Source organism: Berghia stephanieae, chromosome 9 (genome assembly GCF_034508935.2).
Source record: "Berghia stephanieae isolate SIO BIC M18660-M18661 chromosome 9, UCSD_Bste_1.3, whole genome shotgun sequence".
NCBI lineage: Eukaryota > Metazoa > Mollusca > Gastropoda > Nudibranchia > Aeolidiidae > Berghia > Berghia stephanieae.
The window spans coordinates 34,508,747-34,525,901 of NC_088368.1; the positions used below are offsets into that span (position 1 = coordinate 34,508,747).

A 17,155-nucleotide genomic window follows, 5' to 3' on the forward strand; every position below is an offset into this window, starting at 1 on the left:
TTTCCGTGAAAAAAGATATTCATAGATTTTCCGTCCGACTTTTACAAAAACAATATGGCAGCCCCCTGCAATAGCATTATTGTGCCTGTCTCCGCGCTCAAGTTAACGATATGAAATGCGAAATCCATCCAAGATAGACGCACATTAGGAGCTTTTGACGAAAAACGTTTACTGTAAATAGAAGAGGTAAATCTGCATATTTTTTTTTTGTTAGAGTCACAGCAAGGCGGAGTTGTAGTTGTACCATTAAGAAGGTCGCGGGTTCGAGCCCCCATCGCCGCCACGCGAAGCTTTTATTCTCTGCTGTCTTCTGGTACTTTCCTACTCACTTCATTTCTCTCTCTCTCTCTCTTTTTTTTTTTGTTGTTGTTAATATACATAGTTGATGATGGATTTTAATGGACACAGACTGTGTCACTCAGTGTTTATTCTCAACAGGTCAGTTGGCTGGCAGTTATTTTCAGACACCTGTCTGGGTAGGCACTTTGATAACTCCAGTCCAGTGGCCGCCGATAGGCTCACTGTAAGGTGAAACTCGTTTTTTGGAACTTTATTTTTGACCCTTTACTGTTTTGGCCACCATGGCGTTATTTGTGACCCTATGTTACTAACTTTGGTATCATTGTAAAGGGCACAAAACAAGCTTTCTAACAGTGTATATCATTCTTAATTCTTGATTGTTTTTCTCAGAAAGCTTATGTAATAAAATTATAAAAATGTATAAATATTTGAATTATAAGAACTTTTTAAATTATGGATACATTTTATTTATACTTCATACATCGATAGACAATTTATTGAAGAATATCTCTGCCAAATTTCATCAAAATTGATATACACTCGCTCATTATTTTATTTTTCCCGCCATCAACCCCACTTTTTAGGACAAAAACCTCATATTTTTTTCCATTTTCATTTGGAAAAGGCTATTCGGACCCGAGTCTGAGTTGCTTCCCGTGGCAATTCGGACCCGGGTCTGAATTGCTTCCCATGGCAATTCGGACCCGAGTCTGAATTGCTTCCCGTGGCAATTCGGACTCGAGTCTAAACTACATAGAACTCCGTGGCTAACCAGGGTCGAGTCTGAATAACTCCATAGCTCTTCGATTCGGAATACTGCAATGCAATGCGCCCGAATAATGAACTTATCATTAGTATCTATTTTTATATAGAAATAAAACAGCATATTTTTTTTAATTAAAAAAGAATTAAGATACTGCCTTTTGTCAAAGCCCGACCTATACTGCCTTTTAAATAAAACGCTCAATGCCCAAAGTCATATTATTATTCTTTCTCTGCACTTTTCGCGGCCGCAAATAGCAAAATATATAATGTAGATATGTCATGCATGTATCTTTTGCAACACGCTCATGGCAAATCAAATAAATCTTCCAATCATTACACAAAGACACTCTTTTTTCTATGCGAGGGCAAATTGATTGTTAACGTTAATAATAGCGACTAAGAATTGTAATCTCCCAAGGACCACAAATATTTAGATCTATGTTTTGTTTTTTAAGGCGCTTGCAACACATTTAGGTCATATCAGCGCCAGGAAAAATGGAGACATTGGAGTTCTAGAATTACAATTAAAAAGTACCCAAGAAAAAGTAAGACAAAGGGGAATAATAGATCACCGCTTTTGAAGGTATATCTAGTCATCTTCGGGAGTTCTAAACCGTGACTTGCTCGCTCACTCCCCCTCCTACTGACTGGCAACTGAGAACGAGCAGCTTCCACCCACCTTACCACGCTTCACTTTCGAGCCAGCTTCCACTTCCGACACTTCCTGTGATTGCGCAGGCGCATTGTGTCATAGTCCGAATTGCCACGGGAAGCAATTCAGACTCTGGTCCGAATTGCCACTTCATTTTCATTTATCCTTAATTTTTTCCATACTTTTCATCCATGAAAATGATTCATATGAAAATAAAGCTTATTTTCTGACCATTAAAATGATACCTAACACTTGCCATTTATTTTTTAATTGAAACAAAATTACTGAAAACAATAAGTGGGCCATGTTGACTGTAAAACTCAAAATTTCCCGATCGCCGCGAGATGCTGGTTTTGAGGCAGCAGTGGGATCACAGATTCTCTCTGTAAAATTGACATAAAAATTTCAATAAAAAAATAGAAATAACTCTGGAACCGCAGGTCGTAGAGAAACAAATAAGGTATCAAATTTTATGTTTTTTCAAGTCCCATCCCCCTGACCGAGTCAAATCAAGATATTTTGAGATTGAAAATTTTATCAAAGTGCCTAGTCTGGGAATAACCAATTTTCGTTAGGAAGCCGCTATTTTCACCGTACGGTGAAAATAGTCTGTCATGCTATTTTCACCGTACGGTGATAATAGCCTGACCGTGTGTAGGAGGCTATTTTCACCGTACGGTAATATCTTGGTGAACGATTTTCACCCTACGATGATGATAGTGTTGGGAGACTTTGTTCATCGTACCGTATTATCTTGGTGGACGATTTTCACCGTAGGGTGATAATAATGTGGGAGACTTTTTTCACCGTACGAGTATTATCTATATGGACGATTTTCACCGTACGGTGATAATAGTGTGGTAGTGGTAGACTTTTCATCGTCCCGTAATATTTTTGTGGACGAATTTCAGCGTACGGTGATAATAGTGTGGGAGACTTTTATCACCATATGGTAATATCTTGGTGAACGATTTTCACCGTACGGTGATATATGTGGAAGACTTTTTTCACCATCCCTTAATATTTTGCTGAACGATTTTCAGCGTACGGTGATAATAGTGTGGGTGACTTTTTTCACCATCCCGTACTAATTTGGTGGACGATTATCAGCGTACGGTGATAATAGTGTGGGAGACTTTTATCACTGTACGGTAATATTTTGGTGGATGATTTTTACCGTACGGTGAAAATAGCCTGACACTGACACACTATTTACCGTATGGTGATAATGGTGTGGAAGGCTTGGCAAACTTTTCCTTTTTTTTTTAACTGGTCTGCACGCAGGAAGAAATGATGTCGGGTCGAATTCTAATGGTCTGGATGCAGAGGCACAACATACGTCACAGTTAGTATCCTGGCTTCTGATTGGCTAATACATACGGTGAAAATAGTCTGTCAGGCTATTATCACCGTACTGCTTTCGGAAGCACTTTATTAATACTATATTAGCAACTTCAGAAGATCACAAGTGTCATAGTTTTGACACCTGTCAATCATAGTGAAAATATGGGATCAGAGGTTCACTCCCCACACCCTTCCTGATTACACTCGAGCATGGAAATCTCAAAAAAGTCGGAACCGGGCCTGTTTGTTCGAGATTTCTGTGTTTTCGAGTTTTCAGTGTTGAGTATTTTACAGAGGATCTGAGGGAGGTGAACGTGGGTGGTCTTGATAAAAGTCATATTATAATGGTAACATTATTGATAGTCAAAATATCTGTAAAATTACTCTGCTTGACAGGGACTGCTTTTTAACAAAAAGAACTAGAACCTATTCCCACCGATTAAAGAGAAGGATACACTGCTGCACGATTTCCTCGAACGCACGGTCCTTGGAACTCATTTGAATGTCCCAAATTTCTTCCTTGTTATTCTTTGTTATCATTCCATTCCTTCCTAAAACTAATTTTTACCCTGAGCATGTATATATACAGTGTGATACACATGCAGTCACACAAACACACACATCGCCATTTCTATCAACCCCCCCCCCCCTCCACACATATACACACACATACACACACACACTAACTTCTTGTAGCATATGTATAAAGTTATCCCGCTCAACATAGGCAATAAAGTGAATAAATAATAAAGTTCCCTTAATTCATCCTCAAGTTGAGATTTGTCTTAGGGTCTATAATAAGGGAAGACTGGAAAAGCCCAGGTGTCAACCGCAGCTCAAGACAATCAAATTGAGCTATGAGAAGTGACTTGTTGAAAGCCACATAACACGGTGAATATTCGAACTAGATATCTTTCGGGTTTGAAGCTAAGACCATACTGCTGAGCCTCACTGCTTCCCCCCCCCCCCCCCCCCCCCCCCCCCCCCCCCCCCCCCCCCCCCCCATCAAGTTGATTTGGCAAGGCACGGTTTCCTCAAACTTTTTTGCATGTCCCGAGGAGTTCGGGGACACAGTGCTGGAGTGTAGTAGAATTGGGCTATTTCCAACCAGTGTTTTCTTTTGTAGGCTAGCCTACAAGACCAAGACCGGAAGATTTTATGTCGTCACATGACCAGATTTCATTGGTTCACTTTATTTTTATCAAGCATTAGGTAGCTTGTAACCAAGTGGCAGAAAATATTGAAGTCCTAGTAGTAGTAGCACTAGGCCCTAACCTATGTTTGTTCATGTTTGGTGTGATGTTGAGATGACATTTTCCACATTCCATTCCTCTTTCTTGCTAAATGACACCGCTGAATGAGGCCTGTAGGCTACGTCACTTTGCCGTGAATTGACCCTCCCTCACACTCACACACCTACCCCTATCCCAATCTGATTTGCCTATCAATGAACAAACAAAAAAAAAATAAGAGAGAGAAAGGAAATGTACCGGCTTGGCTAAAATTTTTATTCTCTATTGTCTTTTGTCACTTTTCTACTCACTTCATCTCTTGTTACCAACATAAGTGCCTGCTCCACTCACTTTTCTGAATTAAAAATTCACCCCATATACCGGAGCATACTCAATTGTTTCTATGTTATATGTTTGTGTTGAGAATAATGGCTATTAAGCTTAATTGCTGGCCTGCTAACTTCGCTGTGGTTGTGTGTTGGACCCGCTGTCTCCAGTAGTCGGTGAGAGAGAGCTCTAGTAATGAATGACCTGAGTTTGATACAAATTTTTTGGGGTTCGTGGATAGCTCATACAGTAGAGTCACGCTCTCACCGGCCAGGCAGAGTTGTTGTACCAATAAGGTCGCGGGTTCAAACCCCATCACCGCCGCGAAAATTTTTTATTCTCTATTGTCTTCTGGCACTTTTCTACTCACTTCATCTCTTGTTGTTACTAATATAATTAAAATTGTTCTTAAAGAGACAAAATTCAAATTTTTTCCAGCATTACAAGTTTTTGGATTCTAGGCACCACTTTCCAAAGAATTTAAAAAACAAAATGGCATTTTACTTTCCAAAACTATTTTCTGTGTATTGTAGTTCTATCATTATAAAATGTTCTATTTTTGAGCCATTTGAACTTCGACCCTGTTACCACAAAGGGAAACTCGGGCCGATTTTTGGCCCTGTGTCACTTCTTGGGTTAAATGCTTTACCAACACTGGTTGGGAATACGTGAATTGTACTATTCCCAAACACCAGTTGGGAAAAGCCAAATTGTACTATCCACAACACTGGCTGGGAATAAACACAGCCTTTAATGTAGGAATGTCTCATTTTATTCAAGAGGAGTTAGCCAACTGTAGCCCTCTCTCTGTACAGGAGGCGCAGGGCCTGTCATTTGGTTTTATGTATCATTGCCAATTAGGTATCCCATTTGATTGTGAATAAAGTATGGTGTGTTTTTAATTTTAGCTTCAGACAGATAATTTAAAAATCAGTAATTGGCAAATCAAAATTTATTATTGCTGGTAGTAATTTTACTTTTACAATTTACATGTTATTTTTCAAGAATTAGAATTGAATTCAGGCCAATGTTTTTGGGTTTTTTAAATCTCTCATGCCCTAAATTCATCCCAGGGAAATCCTTACTCAAAAATTAACAGCCATTCTAGGCCAGTTTCAAAATTCAAATTTTGGTCACTACTGGAAATTATGCAACAATTGACGTTTCGGCAAACTCCTCTTAAGTTTTGTTCTTTGACATGATGTGCATATCAAGAAATTGTAATGTGAGGACTGTATGTGTTAGGGGGCTCATAACTTTTGAACAGGAAATCTAAAATATGTAAAAAGTGACACAGGTTCCCTCTATGGTGACTTGGACGATTTTTCACACGGCTGAAAATAGAACATTTTATACTGATAGAACTTCAATTAGACAGAAAATGGTTTTGGAAAGGAGGCATCACTGATGCCTGCTTGGCATTTTAAATTCTCCCTCCCAAAATATGATACAGTGAAACATGCATTCGTCGAACACACAATCGACAAATTCGTGGATTCTAAGAACAATGATGGAATTCCCAAATTATGTCCTTTATTGTCTTAGTAAACAAACAGTTTCACGGTTTGGATGAACAGAGACTTAGGGCCAACACTTGCCCCACTGATAAACTTCTTTTCCTGTGGTTCCATATGAACAAGTCCTAATTCCATGCAGTTAGTAAACATGTGTTCTGATTGGTGATCTCATTGGGAGGGGGGAAAAGGCGTTTTTCATTGGTTTAAGCTGACAACGGTCAGGTATCAGTATCAACTGCCAATTATTGTTACAACGGTGTCGCTAAAGAGGGGTTTTACTACTAAAATATAGGTCGCTATTTTGGGGGTTTTATTACTAATAACAGAAAGCAAAAAAATCGGAACCGGTTGTCAATGTTGCTTTCCAGGGGGTATCGTTATCCACTGTATATTCTTGTGTGTCTTCCAATCTTTGTGTGACCTTGTTACAAGCATGATGTCCTGTATTGCCAGCAACTGTTCAATACCATATTACTCGCTGTTTCTTGATCCATTTGATTACCGTATTTCATTGTATCAATAATTCCGCACTCTTGTAAGATCCCATCGCCTCAGTATTTTTCTTCATATTATGCATCATAATCATTTCAAAACATAGGTCAAAAGACCATCATGCTTCAAAATTAAACTTTTTAAACGGCATGACTATAAAAATATATTTTCATAATTTGCAGCAATTTAGGGCTCTATTTATTAACCAGGATGACTACACTTTTTTCTGGGTAGAATACCAGGACTTATTCTGTTTATGTTTATTTGTTTTTTTGTTTTTTTTTCAGAGTATTGAATACAGTCAGAATGTCAGCAACTGATAACAGAACAAGAAAAGAAAAGAAAACAGTGGAAGTTATAATTTTTGAAGATCCAGACAAAAAGAGAAAAAGCTTAACCACTCCAAAAGAATCGCCTTCAATACCAAAACCAGGCGCTTCCATAGAGCGTCCTATTTTTGATCAGAGGATGGCAAAATTTGATATCCATAAGCTGGCAATGACTGGAATGAAAGAAGAGGATAAAGAGGAAGCTATGGTGAATTACCTAGTTGAGTTGGGAGCTAAAAGACCAAAGGGTAAACCTATTCCCATGAAGGAATACATTCAGGAGCTTAAGAAGAGGAAGCTGGATGGTGATAACAAATTTGAAGATGGAAGTGATGAGAGAAATAGAAAGAAATCGACTAGGAGGAAGCGTGATAAAAAGGATATTTTTATTGATGGACAGATTGGGAAATGGAAGAGGGGTGTCCAATTTATTAATACTGGCAAGAAATTACAGAAACGGATGTAAAAAGTTATCTTGTTATTTTTCAAGTGATATGCTGTGTGTGTATATATACATTATCCTCTCCATTTGTTTGGCTGGACCAAATAAAAAAAAAAAAATTTCAAGATGCCCCATAAACATTTGACTGAAAAAAATAGCATTATTTTCTGGAAACAAAGGCTGCTAATCACTCACACACCTTTATTTCTCAGACGGGATGCTGCTTACCAGCAAATGCATCAATATTTTTCTTTTTTCCTGTTGTTGTTGACCCTATTATTTTATCTCATTGGTTTCACTTCATTTTGTGTATAAGTAGAAGTGGATAGTGTGGATTGACAAACAAAAAGTGTTTAAAAAATAATTAAGAAGGCTGTATTCTTTAGTGCAACCTGCCCATAGGGACGTGGAGTTTAACTTCAGCTTTTTTAAAGCACAATATCCACCAAACATGCTCAAAGCGCTTTACAAAGGGTCCCTGACCAACAGCTGCGCGTGTCATGTAAACGAAACATGACGCCTACTAAGCGATCTTGCCATTTTCCCCGACCGAATCAACTGTTAATGGCCAGTTACTCATTTTACACCTGAGTACGGTAAGAGAATGTGAGTAAATAGCCTCTCCCAAGGACTCAACTATGCACCAAGCGAGGCTTGAGCCCAGGACCTTCCGATCCGAAAGCGGTGTCATACCACAAGACCACATAGCCGACATGGAGTTATATCATTATAATTTAATTCTGCATCTCAGCAGTCTTTGGTGAAGGCTTTTTAGTCACATTCTCTCGGCGTATTGAGATTTAGGTGTAAAATGAATGTCTTGCTGGTATCAGTATCAGCATTGACTGTAAAAAAATGAATAAATTATAAATAAAATCCAGTGAAATCTGCACTAGGTCAACACCTCTTGCTGGTTCCAAATTTTCTGCTCATTACCTAAGTATGTTCTATTGATAATGGATAAAGTCAGCCAATCTTTCTATCTGGTGGTGTTGGCTTTAACAGGTTTCCACTGTAATGTAAGAGCCCCTTTCATGTGTCAAATTTCCTCCGACTTGTCAATTGTTGCAGTTGGCTTGGTACTTCTTGTAGGCAATTCAAATTTACCATTTTGAATTTTGATGGAGGTGCTTATGTCAAAAGTCAACAAAAATTTGAACATTTGGCATCTTTAGTATTAACAAATATCGTCTCAAATTCGAAGTAATTCAGCATTTGTTCGAATTTATGTGACTGTGAAAAAGGTCATAACAGTACATTCATCGCAAAATGACAGACATAAAAGTGTACCTATTGAAGAATTGTGGACCGATCTATGGTGGGATTGGAATTGGCAAGTGACATCAGTAAAAAGAGGATATAGAATTTAAACTGCATGGAGTTTTATTATCTATGTATATGTATTTTGAATTTGAATTGTCAATGCTGGATTTCAAATGCCTATCTTAAATTATTTTTGACTGTTTTCTCTTCGTTTAGAAAGGGTGAAGTTTTTAGATCCTTCTTCTTCTTCTTCGTTCCCGTCACGTCACATGGTCAGTCCGGTCTGGTGAATGAAGCCCACAGTGGTCCTGAGGTCGTCCTCACTGCCGTACAGCTTCGTTGAGTATGGGGTTGGGTCAGGCCAGAAGTTCCTTCTCAACTGGTTGTACCTTGGACATTCCATTAGGATATGATGTCCATTTTCATTTTCAAGTCCGCAGTCACATTGTCCAGAGGCACCTGCTCTGGACATCCTCCACATATGTTCCTTTAACTGGTTGTGTCCAGTTCTCAGTCTGAAGATGATGACCTGTTCCTTTCTGTCGAGCACCTTGATTGGGTCATTCATGTTGTATTCTGGGTGCTTCTCTCTCCATCTCTGAGACTGGATAAATTTGGCCATTTTGTTAATTTCTCCTGTTGAGTACGTTGGGGAGGGTTGCTGCATGCGACTGCCTGCCTTTGCCAGTTGGTCAGCGATCTGATTTCCAAGTATCCCACAGTGTCCTGGAATCCACTGCAGTACAATGTTGGTAAACTTGCTTAGCTTCATGAGGTCTTCCACCAAGGCGTCTATATCATCCGCAAAGGACATCATTATATCCTCCAGAATTTTCTTAGCATCTGTTAAAATCACTATGTGTCTTGGTTTTTCATTTTCTGAGAGGATTTGCTTAACAGCTTCATGGATTGCATCTGCCTCTGACTTGTAGATTGAAGTGCGAGTACCAGTCGGTTTGCTGATCTCCTTTTGTTGACCATTTGTGTACTCGATGTGCACTCCCAGGCCCCCGCATGTGTGTTCTTTATTGCATGAACCATCGGTATAGATTCTTGTCCATTTTTTTTTCAGGCTAGTTTTGATCTATGCACTTCTGTACAGACTTCTTGATTTCTTCGCCGTGTTTTTGTTTTGTTGAAATGTCACCAACGGATGTCTTGATTTTCAAGTGATTTTGCCTTTTCCAAATTGTACTCTGATATTTGCTTTGCATTTTTGGGTCATTATTTCGTCAAGTTCGTGATCTTTTTCAATTTGCTGGGCCCTTTCAATAAAGTGTGATCTTTTCAGCCGCCTAGTTTTCTTTTGTTGCGCTCTAGCGTGAAGAGGCTGATCTGTCATTGTTTTCACGTCTGTGTATTGTTTCAAAATTTTTGATTCCCTTCTTTCTGATAGAGCTGTAAGTCCTGTTATGGTTTCCATTGCATGTATCGGTGTCGATTTCATTCCTCCACTTATTATCCTCATGTTGCTGTTTTGCACTTTGTCCAGTTTTTCCATTTGAGTTTTGGAGCAGTTTCCTCATGCAGATATCCCGTATTCTAGAGCTGGTCTCACATATCCTGTGTAAGTTTGTTTCAGTATATCGGAGCTAGCTCCCCAAGTTGTTCCAGCTAGTTTTTTCAAGAGTTGTGTTCGCTTTACCCCAACTTTCTGACTGTTGCTGATTTGATTTTTCCATGTTAGTCTTGGGTCAAAATGGACTCCTAGGTATTTTGGTGCGTCGTCTTTTTCCAATTCATGGTGTTCAATACGTAGCTTTGCTTTTTCATCTTTTGGGGAGAGGCTAAATATTGTGAACTTTGTCTTCACTGCATTTATTTTCATCGTCCAGTTGTCAGTCCATTCTTTGATATTATCCAGTGTGATTTGCATCCTGTGTTGTGCCTTGATTAAGTTTTGGTCAGAACTAATCAGAGCTAGGTCATCTGCGTACATCAACATTTTCACTCCTCGACATAGTGTTTCTCTTATATCATTTACATAGAGAAGAAATAGTGTAGGTGATAGTACTCCACCTTGTGGGACTCCATGTTTTAGTTTTGCTTCTCTACTTTTGTGACCTTGTGTTGTTACTCTTGCCTTTCTTGTTTTTAGGTAGTTTTGTATCCAGTTGAGCATGTTATGGGATACTTTTGATTTTTGTAGTTTATATACCAGACCTTTTTTCCACACTTTGTCGAATGCTTTTTCAAAGTCCACCCATACCACAATTTTTTTCTTTCCATCCTGAAACGAGTCTTCTATTTCTTGGGATATGTAGGTTACTTGATTTTCAGTACTCCTGTGTCTTCTGAAACCAGCTTGTTCATTTATAAGCACATTATAGTTTTCAAGATACCACATCAGTCTGGAGTTGATAATTCTTTCTACCAGCTTGCACATGCAGCTTTAAGACTTATAGGTCGGTAATTTGCGGCTTTATTTGCTTGTTTTCCTTCTTTCTTAATTGGGACAATAAAAGCCTTTTTCCATATATCTGGTATTTTACCAGTTTTCCAAGTGCTGTTGTAGAGTTGTAATAGCTTCTTTTTCGCTGTCTTTCCAAGATGGATAAGCATCTCATTTGTTACTTCGTCTGGGCCTGGCGATTTCTTTGTTTTTAACACTTTGAGAGAGCTTTCTAGTTCTTCCATAGTTAGCTTCTTTGTCATTACTTCATCTATGGCTTCCTTGAGTTCCTTTTTTTGTTTTCTGCATTCTTTGTTAACTCTTTTCTTGAGTTCTTTTTCTATTGTGTTGTCACTAATTTTTTTGAACTGCTCCATGAATAGGTCTGCAGCTTGTTGTGGACTGACAAGTTCTCCTTCTTTTTCCAAAGCGGGAGGGGCGTAGTGATTCGGTTCTCTATTTAAGGACTTTTGTAAGTTTCCAAAGTTTATTTCCATCTTTTTCGAAGTTAAGGCTATGCGTTTTTTCTTTCCATGCCATTTTGGATGTCGTTGCCATTTCTTTTTTAAAGGTAGCTTCTGCCTCTTTATACGCTGCAATATTGTCATCACAGGGGTCTGCTTCAGCCTTTTCTCTTGTTTCCGATACTTCATTACTTAACTGATTAAGATCGTCTGTCCAGAGTGGTATATAATTTTTTCTTGCTCCCCTTGGGATACTTTCTTTTGCTGCTTTTAGGATGGCCTTTGTCAGTTCTTTTGCACTTTTGTTGACATTCTTGGTTTTACAGTTTATGTTTTTGCAGTGGCTGTCTGTAAGTTGTTCAAAGCTTTCCCATTTTGCTCTTTTGTAGTTCCATCTTGGGATAGTTTGTGTTTTGTTTTCATTTTGATGATAGAGGTTTGTGATGATTGGCCTATGGTCGCTACCACCCAGTTGGGGCTGTACTGTTCTATTTATCGTCTTTGCTATATCATCTGTGGCAAACGTAAGATCTGGGGTAGATGTGGTTTTCCACGCTCTTGAGAAATATGTGTCCTCATCTTCATCGTCATACAATAGTTGAAGTTTTGTTTCAATTTGCCAGTTTTCTACTGTCCCATTTTCTTCCTTTTTACTGGCGCCGATATGACCTTAATGTGTTACAAGCGCCTTAAAAACAAAAAAAAAAACACACAACAATCAAGTTTTTCAATGTTTGTCAGAGGTGGTGTGTCACACTGATGACTCATACTCATCCTGGGTGGGGTTCCTGACCTCCCATAGTGGGCAGAGGGGTACTTACTGTCTCCTCTATCCCCCTATACGTGTAACTTGCTTTCTGTCTTTGTCTTGGAATGAGATTACTTGGTTTTGTCCTGGCCCTGACCGGATCCCCTTGCTGAGAGGGAAACAGTCAAATATATTGTTAGAAGTTTGGTAGATGATATTTTTTTCCTTGTAAATCATGCACTATATTATGTTTTCTTTATATTATATAGGATTTGTAAAACATTTGACCTCTTAGTGGGGACTGAAAAAAAAAAGCGCCATGTCAAATTGAAGTCACACTCTTGTTGGTTCCAAATTTTCTGTTCCATTGGCAATGGATAAAGTCAACCACTCTTTCTGGCCCAGCAGTGTTAGCTTTGTTGGGATTCCACTGTACACTGATCGTGTAGATTTGTGTGGCTATGTGGTATGACACTTGCTTTTTGGATCGGAATGTCCTGGGTTTGAGTCTTCCTTGGTGCATACAGTAGCTGAGTCCTTGGAAAAGACTCTTTACTCACATTCTCTCACTATACTCATGTGTAAAATGAGTACCTGGTCGTTAATAGCAGAGTACAGCCGTCATGTCTTGTTCTACATGTTTTGTGTTGCTGTTGGTCAGGGACCCTTTGTAAAGCGCTTTGAGCATATTTAGTGGCTATTGCGCTATATATTAAAAGCTCACGATTTTTAGTGTGCTCTTGGTATCTACTTCAGTTCCTTCTTTTTGAACTAGTCCCCTTTGTCTTACTTTATCTTGTGTGATTTTAATTGTAAGTATAGAATATTTTTAGTATCCCATTTTCTTCCCTCTACTGGCCTCTCAGTCAAGGACTTTGGCCAGAGCCAGGACAAAATCAAGTAAATATCATTCCAAGACAAAGACAGAGCGAAACTTGGAAATGAAATGAGGTATAGAAGTAGAAGACACAGCAACATTGACCTCCCCGCCCACCATGGGAAGGCAAAACACTCCTCCCCAGCGCCCTCTTGGTACATAATAATGTTAAATACTCAAAACATAAACGCGAGTTAACTTTTAATCAATTCACACCATTTATTACTCATAGAGCAGATTTAAGTTAATTCAAAAACACATGGATAATAATATACATAATAGAGCCTCAGTGATGTTGGGGCCGCCTAAAATCCCTGTTATTATAGCAGAATTTCAAGGGAAACAACCCAAATTACCATTATTGATTTGTAATGTATTTTGCTCTCTCATTTTGAAGCTGACCGTTTTATGTGTATGTGCGTTTGTGTGCCTGTAGCAAGGCCCATGTTACACTGAACATGATTAGTAAGTGTAGCTTATACTCAAAACACACAGAATATTCACAAACTAGGCCTAGCCTAGCTCTTTGTTGTTATTAGCCATATGCTTACTTGCCTGAGTGTAACGTTGACTAATGCATTGTTTTTGACCCCCCCCCCCCCCCCCCCCCTCTTTTTTTTTTTTTTTTTTTTATAACGGATAAGGCTCTTAAATCTTGCTTTTGCCAGTAAATTTTACTTGCTACAGGCAAAGAGGGGGTGGAAAAAAACAGGGATTTGAAAATAAAACCTGCGATAACTGCGATCCTGTTATATCCGAACCTGTTATACATGGATTCCACTGTAATTAGAATGCTAAGATAATTATTAAAATAATAATCATCATCATAGCAATTATACTTATAGTAACATTATAAATGATAATAATAATAGCAATATTCATAGGTATACAAGGGCACAAGTGCTTAGCATTAGCACCAAACAAAATACTTAGTCATTGTCATGGTACAGACACTGAGTTGAGAACACCCATTCATCCACAAATTTGGATTCTGCAGATGAGAATATAATTATAACGAACGGTACCCAGGAGATCTCTACTAATTTAACTGTCTGACAATTGTCCAACCATTCTTTTATTATCAAGGATGACCTTTTTCTGGCTAAAGGTGGAAAACCGGCTTAAATTATTTTTTCCGGCTGACCTTGTTCGGTTTTGGTGAATTCAGTTTTTAAAAGATGAAAGCATTAGTAGTTGTTTAACTCACTCAATCCTAGAGATTTTTGATACTTTTCAAAATTGGAGATCATGTATTAAAAATTAGCATGTACAGAGATAGCTTTATTTAACATTCATTAACATCAACATATAAAAACATTAGCTTTGATACTGCGCCTATAATTTGTCTCAGAAAAATGTAATAAATGGGCATAGGGTAAAAGTAACCCGAGTAAACTACAGATATAGTCGGGTGTTAGGGTTGAGTGAGTGAAAGGCAACTGTTAAGAAGCTAGATAAATAGGTCCCTTTCTACGATTTAAGGGGGATTCTGTTTGATGAAGAGAAGCTTTGCACGGAATATTTTCATATTCTGTATGGTCTTTACGAGAAAAATGTTCAAAGGGCATCTCTGTTTTATTACAATAATTTTCAATGCTCTTAGACTTACGACCAAAGCTATGTCACCATGGCCATTGATTGCATCATCTCTAATGCTATTGTCCCTACTGTCATTCTTACCGACATGATCATCACCACCACTATTGCTACCACCTCTATAACATCATCATCACCATGACCACAATCAATACACCATGACCATCACCATTAAGAGAATACTATCATCACCACCAACAGCATAACCATTACACTCTCTCATTGCATAATGACAAGGATTGTAGGTGGCTGTGACACAGATGAATTCAGTGAATGGGTCGACACAATCCAGCTGGAGGGGATGCCCCCCTACTACTTTTATCACATTCACAAAACTACCAAATCCTCATCATCATCACTTCACCAACAGCCACTTCTTTGTCATTCTCATAATTATCTATTGATGGTTGTGGTGGTAATATGTAGTTTCATTTGTGGAGTAATAACTGCAATCTGCTAAAGATGACCTCTTTTATAATAAACGTTACTCTGTACTCAGTTCCAATTTCTCCTTCAAAGAATGGCTGTTTCTTAAAAAATTAGTACAGGTTGCACCCTCTTTTTGACCCTAGGAGTGAGGGTCCTCCTAATGACTTCTCTCTCCTGATATTAAGGAGACCCTAATGTTCAAAACTAAGGTCTTTTTAGGCAATTTGCCATTAGTCAAAATTTCACTTACTTTTTCCTTTGTATTTGTAGTTTGCTAGGGCTATTGGTCAGTACTGACTCCCAGGCGCTAGCACATGCGGGTCAGTACTGACGAACATGTGTTCGTGGATAGCTCACACGGTAGAGCCACGCTCTCACCTGCCAGGCGGAGTTGTCGTACCAATAAGGTCGCAGGTTCAAACCCCACCACCGCCGCGAAAAAAATTTTTATTCTCTATTGTCTTCTGGCACTTTTCTACTCACTTCATATCTTGTTGTTACCAACATAAGTGCCTGCTCCACTCACTTTTCTGAATTAAAAATTCACCCCATACACCGGAGCATACTCAATGTCTCAATCGTTTCTATGTTATATGTTTGTGATGAGAATATTGGCTATTAAGCTTAACTGCTGGTCAAAATTACTTCGCGATGGTGGCGAACGAATCGGCGATCTCAAGAAGTGGGTGAGAGAGGGATCTAGAAATGACTTTGGGTTTGAAACGAATATTTTTATGTGTTCGTGGATAGCTCACACGGTAGAGCCACGCTCTCACCTGCCAGGCGGAGTTGTCGTACCAATAAGGTCGCAGGTTCAAACCCCACCACCGCCGCGAAAAAATTTTTTATTCTCTATTGTCTTCTGGCACTTTTCTACTCACTTCATATCTTGTTGTTACCAACATAAGTGCCTGCTCCACTCACTTTTCTGAATTAAAAATTCACCCCATACACCGGAGCATACTCAATGTCTCAATCGTTTCTATGTTATATGTTTGTGATGAGAATATTGGCTATTAAGCTTAACTGCTGGTCAAAATTACTTCGCGATGGTGGCGAACGAATCGGCGATCTCAAGAAGTGGGTGAGAGAGGGATCTAGAAATGACTTTGGGTTTGAAACGAATATTTTTATGTGTTCGTGGATAGCTCACACGGTAGAGCCACGCTCTCACCTGCCAGGCGGAGTTGTCGTACCAATAAGGTCGCAGGTTCAAACCCCACCACCGCCGCGAAAAAAATTTTTATTCTCTATTGTCTTCTGGCACTTTTCTACTCACTTCATATCTTGTTGTTACCAACATAAGTGCCTGCTCCACTCACTTTTCTGAATTAAAAATTCACCCCATACACCGGAGCATACTCAATGTCTCAATCGTTTCTATGTTATATGTTTGTGATGAGAATATTGGCTATTAAGCTTAACTGCTGGTCAAAATTACTTCGCGATGGTGGCGAACGAATCGGCGATCTCAAGAAGTGGGTGAGAGAGGGATCTAGAAATGACTTTGGGTTTGAAACGAATATTTTTATGTGTTCGTGGATAGCTCACACGGTAGAGCCACGCTCTCACCTGCCAGGCGGAGTTGTCGTACCAATAAGGTCGCAGGTTCAAACCCCACCACCGCCGCGAAAAAAATTTTTATTCTCTATTGTCTTCTGGCACTTTTCTACTCACTTCATATCTTGCTGGAGGTCAGTACTGACCAATAACCTGGTGTCTATTGGTCAGTATTGAACAACAGGTGCCACCGCCCACAGACAACCTCTCTTCGGTCTGTGCCACATCGGACCTGTTCGTCAGTGCAAAGACCTCTTCACACTTATTCGTCACTTCCTAAAGTATACCATTCAAAAAACAAAACAATTAAAATCCCAGGCTCTCAGGCCAACTTATCCTATGGCACACAGTAACACTTGGTCACTTAGATAAGTTTGATTTCTAACGCGTTAGATGCCGTTGGGGCAACGATATGACTCGTTATTT

At 39.1% G+C, this 17,155-nt stretch overlaps 1 protein-coding gene across 1 annotated transcript; it reads left to right on the top strand.

Moving 5' to 3' along the window:
- The first annotated feature begins 43 nt into the window (after positions 1–43).
- On the top strand, positions 44–8,306 carry LOC144980111 (uncharacterized). The gene is made up of 2 exons (XM_078927652.1): positions 44–186; positions 6,917–8,306. The coding sequence occupies exon 2, from the start codon at positions 6,936–6,938 to the stop codon at positions 7,422–7,424; it is 489 nt and encodes a 162-aa protein (XP_078783778.1). The 5' UTR covers positions 44–186; positions 6,917–6,935; the 3' UTR covers positions 7,425–8,306.
- Positions 8,307–17,155: the final 8,849 nt, after the last annotated feature.

What these genes read in the sequence shown, in the direction of transcription:
- LOC144980111 (XM_078927652.1), top strand. Translation starts at nt 6,936, where the DNA reads ATGTCAGCAACTGATAACAGAACAAGAAAAGAAAAGAAAACAGTGGAA.